The 4,931-nt window shown below is 46.5% G+C and overlaps 1 protein-coding gene across 1 annotated transcript; it reads left to right on the plus strand.

The window, feature by feature from the left end:
• The first annotated feature begins 1,495 nt into the window (after positions 1-1,495).
• LOC143793668 (uncharacterized) lies at positions 1,496-4,252 on the plus strand. Its single transcript, XM_077280718.1, has 5 exons — positions 1,496-1,707; positions 3,452-3,535; positions 3,617-3,727; positions 3,804-3,890; positions 4,098-4,252. Exons 1-5 carry the CDS (start codon positions 1,506-1,508, stop codon positions 4,250-4,252), a joined length of 639 nt encoding a protein of 212 aa, XP_077136833.1. The 5' UTR covers positions 1,496-1,505.
• The last annotated feature ends 679 nt before the right edge of the window (positions 4,253-4,931 follow it).

Below are 4,931 nucleotides of genomic sequence, written 5' to 3' on the forward strand. Positions count from 1 at the left end.
CAACTCTCATCTGTGGACGTCGAGTACTCATCCCCATGGAGTCTGTTTCTATCTGTTTGTGCAGACACATGCACATTTGTGGACTGCTGGACGTCATTTTTCAGGGCTCTGGCAGTGCTGCTCCTGTTCCTCCTTGCACAAAGGCTGAGGTAGCGGTCCTGCTGCTGGGTTGTTGCCCTCCTATGGTCCCCTCCACGTCTCCTGGTGTACTGGCCTGTCTCCTCGTAGCGCCTCCAGCCTCTGGACACTACGCTGACAGACACAGCAAACCTTCTTGCCACAGCTCGCATTGATGTGCCATCCTGGATGAGCTGCACTACTTGAGCCACTTGTCTGGGTTGTATAGTCCATCCCATGCTACCATGAGTGTGAAAGCATAATCAACATTCAAAAGTGACCAAAACATCAGCCAGAAAGCATTGGTACTGAGAAGTGGTCTGTGGTCCCCACCTGCAGAACCATTCCTTTATTGAGTGTCTCTTGATAATTGCCAATAATTTCCATCTGTTGTCTATTCCATTTCCACAACAGCATGTGAAATTGATTGTCAAACAGTGTTGCTTCCTAAGTGGACAGTTAGATTTCCCAGAAGTTTGATTTACTTGGAGTTATATTCTGTTGTTTAAGTGTTCCCTTTATTTTTTTGAGTAGTGATATATATATATATATATATATATATATATATATATATATATATATATATATATATATATATATATATATATACTCAAAAAAAAGGAAAAGCAGCACAAAATAATTTGAAAAAATGTGGACTTTAATGCCTGAACGGCGTGGCAACGTTTCGGATGTGTTATCCTTTGTCAAGCAATGAATACAAGGGTGAGACCACATTTTATATCCAACACATACATATCTCATTAGAAAATCATTAAATATAATAAAGTCAATAGTATTAAACAGTGTTATTGTGCATCATCAGTGTAACAGTGCAATTGTGCAAGTTACTCAGCCCATCAAACCACAGCTATTGATGGGTATTATGAATACTATACTGCGTGAAAATAATTAAAAATAGCTTAATAGCCAATTGTTATTAAAAACAAATCAGGTGTCCTTACTAACGATATTATAATCCGAGTACACTTACATACACAGCTCAGTAATGGCAGCCATGATCACGGCGTTCCCACGTGCCTACTGCACATATCCGTGACATCACAGTCAGGGACCCACAATGCTCTACCCTGCAGCTGCTCAGAGCCATCCGAGGACCATGGCGCCATATTAGCTAGGGGCGGCTTTGCCCACACGGAGGACAGGACCACATAACTATTGCAATAGCAATATAAAAAATACAATAGCGATCCTAGTAACCCCGAACTCTGCATTACTCAGGAATTATTGTACAGAATATGAAAAAGATAAAAAAATATATAAAAAATAAAATATATATAAAAATAAAAATAAAAAAATTGTATGGAGTAGTTTAATTTTGTATATAATTTTTTTATTTTATCCCAGAGCTTAAGTTCCTTATTGGAACAATGGATCGGATGCAGTACGAAACAACAGGGCTGGTGCTGCACCGCAACCAGCACAAGGAGGAAGTTGTCCGTGTGGTGTCTGAGGGCCTCAGGAAGCGGTTTGGGATAACTCGCAGCAAGGCCCAGATTGTAAAAAAATGGGGCGATCTCAAGTCCAAAAGGCCAGAGCGCCTGCAGGAGCTACGCAAGGAGATTCGCAGAGGTCAGTACGCAGGTACCCAAAAGTATGTGGCACAGCTATGGGACAGTTTGAACGTTGCAGAGCCACTATGTGGCACAACTATGGGACAGTTTGAACGTTGCAGAGCCACTATGCGGATGAAGGCGTGCCTGCTGTTGCTGATGGCTGTTGCCGGCGCCTTCTCCCTACACAAACATTAAAGAACCTTAATATGTTGACAACAAAAGTACAGGGCTCCAGAATTACCAACAAATAGCTAGGCATCATTGGCGGGAAAAGTTAGGAGCCAAATGAAATTTTTAGTCGCCAAATCTACGTACATATATAGAAAATAGAGATCACTCTTCCCTAACCACGCCCAGAGGAGGTCCTTGACTCATGCCGCGCGATCAACATCGCTATAGCGTCTCCGTTTCAGCACTGCGTCGCGATTGTGCAGAGGACACCGCACGACGCTGTTTTTTTGGTGCCCCTAAAAACATTTAAAAAGTTAATGCATGTGTCACAAAACGCTGCAGAGGTAATGCGTTAACATTTGCATTCTGCATTGCGTGTCCAAAGCTGCATCGCTCACCAAAAATGTAAACATTATAATTTAAGGTTCTATACATGTACATGTCAAATAAACAGTGTTGACACAACAGCCGTACCCCACGGATGCCCAAGCCACATTAACACTGAAACAAGGACGATGAGCGCTGCGGCGTGATAACGAGAACGCCAAAAAGGTATTTCTGGAGTCGGCGTCACAATCGCGACGCAGTGCTGAAACGGAGACGCTATAGCGATGTTGATCGCGCGGCATGAGTCAAGGACCTCCTCTGGGCGTGGTTAGGTGGTTGAGCGTTTTTGAGGGCAAAATGGCGGCGCGACAGCGTTCAGCTCCTCTGGGGCGGCCAGAGATGGCATTTTTTGTAAATGGAATGTATGCCCTGGACTATGAGGGCCGGGAGAGTCGACCTGCGCACCCGAACCTCCACAAGCAGGAGGTGCTGCGCCGCATTGGGCGCATGATGGAGAGGAGGTTTGGCGTCCGACGCAGTGCGCAGCAGCTGCAGAAAAAGTGGGCAGACCTCCGCTATAAGACCCCGCAGCTTCTGGCAGAGTTGCGTGCGGAGCCAAGGCGTGGTAAGTACCAGTATGGGGGAATCGGGACACGCACGCTGCCGGGAGGTTAAGAATGTGAAACATGCTCAGGTCAGGGGTTCCGGAATCTCCACCGAGATATACAATTTAGTGATTGCCGGGAGGGGGAGAATCAGGAGACGCGCGTTGCCGTGAGGCGCTTCCTTGTTATGCAAAAATACGTGTCTCAGGCCAGGTTGACCATTAAACACCAGAGCCCCCACCCAATGCATAGTCTAGCATCACAGGGAAGAGTGATCTCTATTTTCTATATATGTACGTACATTTGGCGACTAAAAATTTCATTTGGCTCCTAACTTTTCCCGCCAATGATGCCTAGGTATTTGTTGGTAATTCTGGAGCCCTGTACTTTAGTTGTCAACATATTAAGGTTCTTTAATGTTTGTGTAGGGAGACGGCGCCTGCAACAGCCACCAGCGGCAGCCCACAGCCCGGACATCACGTATGTTAACCATCATTGATTGCAATTTGCAATTTTATTACTGCATACGGGACATTAGAGGGGAACATTTCTTTTGGCTCCTATTTTTTCCCGCCACTGGTGCCTAGGTATTTTTATTAATTCTGGAGCCCTGTACTTTTGGTGTCTAAATATTACCGTTCTTTAATGTTTGTGTAGGGAGAAGGCGCCGGCAACAGCCATCAGCAACAGCAGGCACGCCTTCATCCGCCACCAGCGGCAGCCCACAGCCAGGGATATCACGTATGTTAAACATCATTCATTGCAATTTTATTACTGCATACGGGAAATTAGAGGGGAGCTGAAATACTGTATACATTACAGACGCTGTAAGGATCAGGCGCTCTAGCACCCCACCGCAGGCCACAACACCACCATTCCGCCACTCATCTTCCTCCCCCGGGTCGGCGGCATTCTCACCAGAGGCCACCCTTCGTAAGTGACCAAAACTGCGAGCGCTTCCCCACAGCGTGTCCAACTGTTAACCATATATGTATTTGCTTCCTTTTAGCTGCGGCAGCTGGTGCACAAGCGAGGGGATGGGAGGTGAGCAGCTCTTCCACCTCTTCTGGGGATGACCAACCGGCGTCCCTTCTCCGTAAGTATACAGACAGTGGGAGGGGTTATCGGTGGGATGTCACATTTGACAACGACGAGAAGGAAAAAAAAATATTTAAATTTAAAAAAAAGGGCTCGACCTCTGGGACAGGACCAAATTGAGTGTATAGTAAATCTCAGGGTATGTTCACACATGCCGTATTTGCAGAGTAATCACCGTCCGTTCTCCGACCTCTTCTATCCACAGAATCGACCACCGTGAGAGACCTGCTGGCCAAGCAGAGGCGGCTGGAGGGGACAGCAGCGCGCCTTCAGGGGACAGCAGCATGCCTGCAGGAGCAGGTTAAAGATCATGGACGCATGCTGCGCCAACTGCTAGCCCACCGCCGTGGGACTATGTAAATATTTTTTGGGTTAAAAAATAAATAAATAAATAAAAAGTTTGTAGTTTAAAACACAGTTATTTTTACCTTTATTTTGTGTTATGTTTTAATGTACTAGGGGAGCAGGCCTGGGCCAGCCGAGCCAAGGCACAGACAAAAGAGAAAAAAAATGTAGACAGCGCTAAAGAGTTTGCAAAACGCATCCTAAAGTGCCTCCATCTTGTACGTCCGCTTGCCAGATGCACAAGATGGCTGCCAGAGATCTTTTATACATGGGGGGGGGGGCGTACCATCCGCATCGCTTCAGCGGCGAGCACGAGGCGCTCATACCGACCATACATTGTTCCATCCGCCACGCTCTAGCACACCATAAGCACACATACTGACCATACATTGTTCCATCCGCCACTCTCTAGCCCACCACCCACAACAGCGTACCATCCGCCTCGCCCAAGCGGTCTTTTCATACCTCGAAGCTGTGGTGCCAAGCGTGGAATGCTCTGGAAAACTGCGGTGCCAAGTGTGGAATGGCCTGGGAAACACAAAAAGCGACGTCCAGGTCCACCAACTGTGCAAGTACAAACTGAAGAAAGTAAATTTTTAAAACTGTGAGGTGGTGTCGGGAACAATAGTGCTCAGGTGACAAATTTTCCAACCAATTGTGTGCACATATCCTATGGCCTATCAGCACACTCTGT

Source organism: Ranitomeya variabilis, chromosome 1 (genome assembly GCF_051348905.1).
Source record: "Ranitomeya variabilis isolate aRanVar5 chromosome 1, aRanVar5.hap1, whole genome shotgun sequence".
Taxonomy (NCBI): domain Eukaryota; kingdom Metazoa; phylum Chordata; class Amphibia; order Anura; family Dendrobatidae; genus Ranitomeya; species Ranitomeya variabilis.

What these genes read in the sequence shown, in the direction of transcription:
- LOC143793668 (XM_077280718.1), top strand. Translation starts at nt 1,506, where the DNA reads ATGGATCGGATGCAGTACGAAACAACAGGGCTGGTGCTGCACCGCAAC. An exon ending in CTCACCAGAGGCCACCCTTC is followed by an intron (nt 3,728 to 3,803) that starts GTAAGTGACCAA and finishes GCTTCCTTTTAG; the next exon opens with CTGCGGCAGCTGGTGCACAA. An exon ending in CCAACCGGCGTCCCTTCTCC is followed by an intron (nt 3,891 to 4,097) that starts GTAAGTATACAG and finishes TTCTATCCACAG; the next exon opens with AATCGACCACCGTGAGAGAC.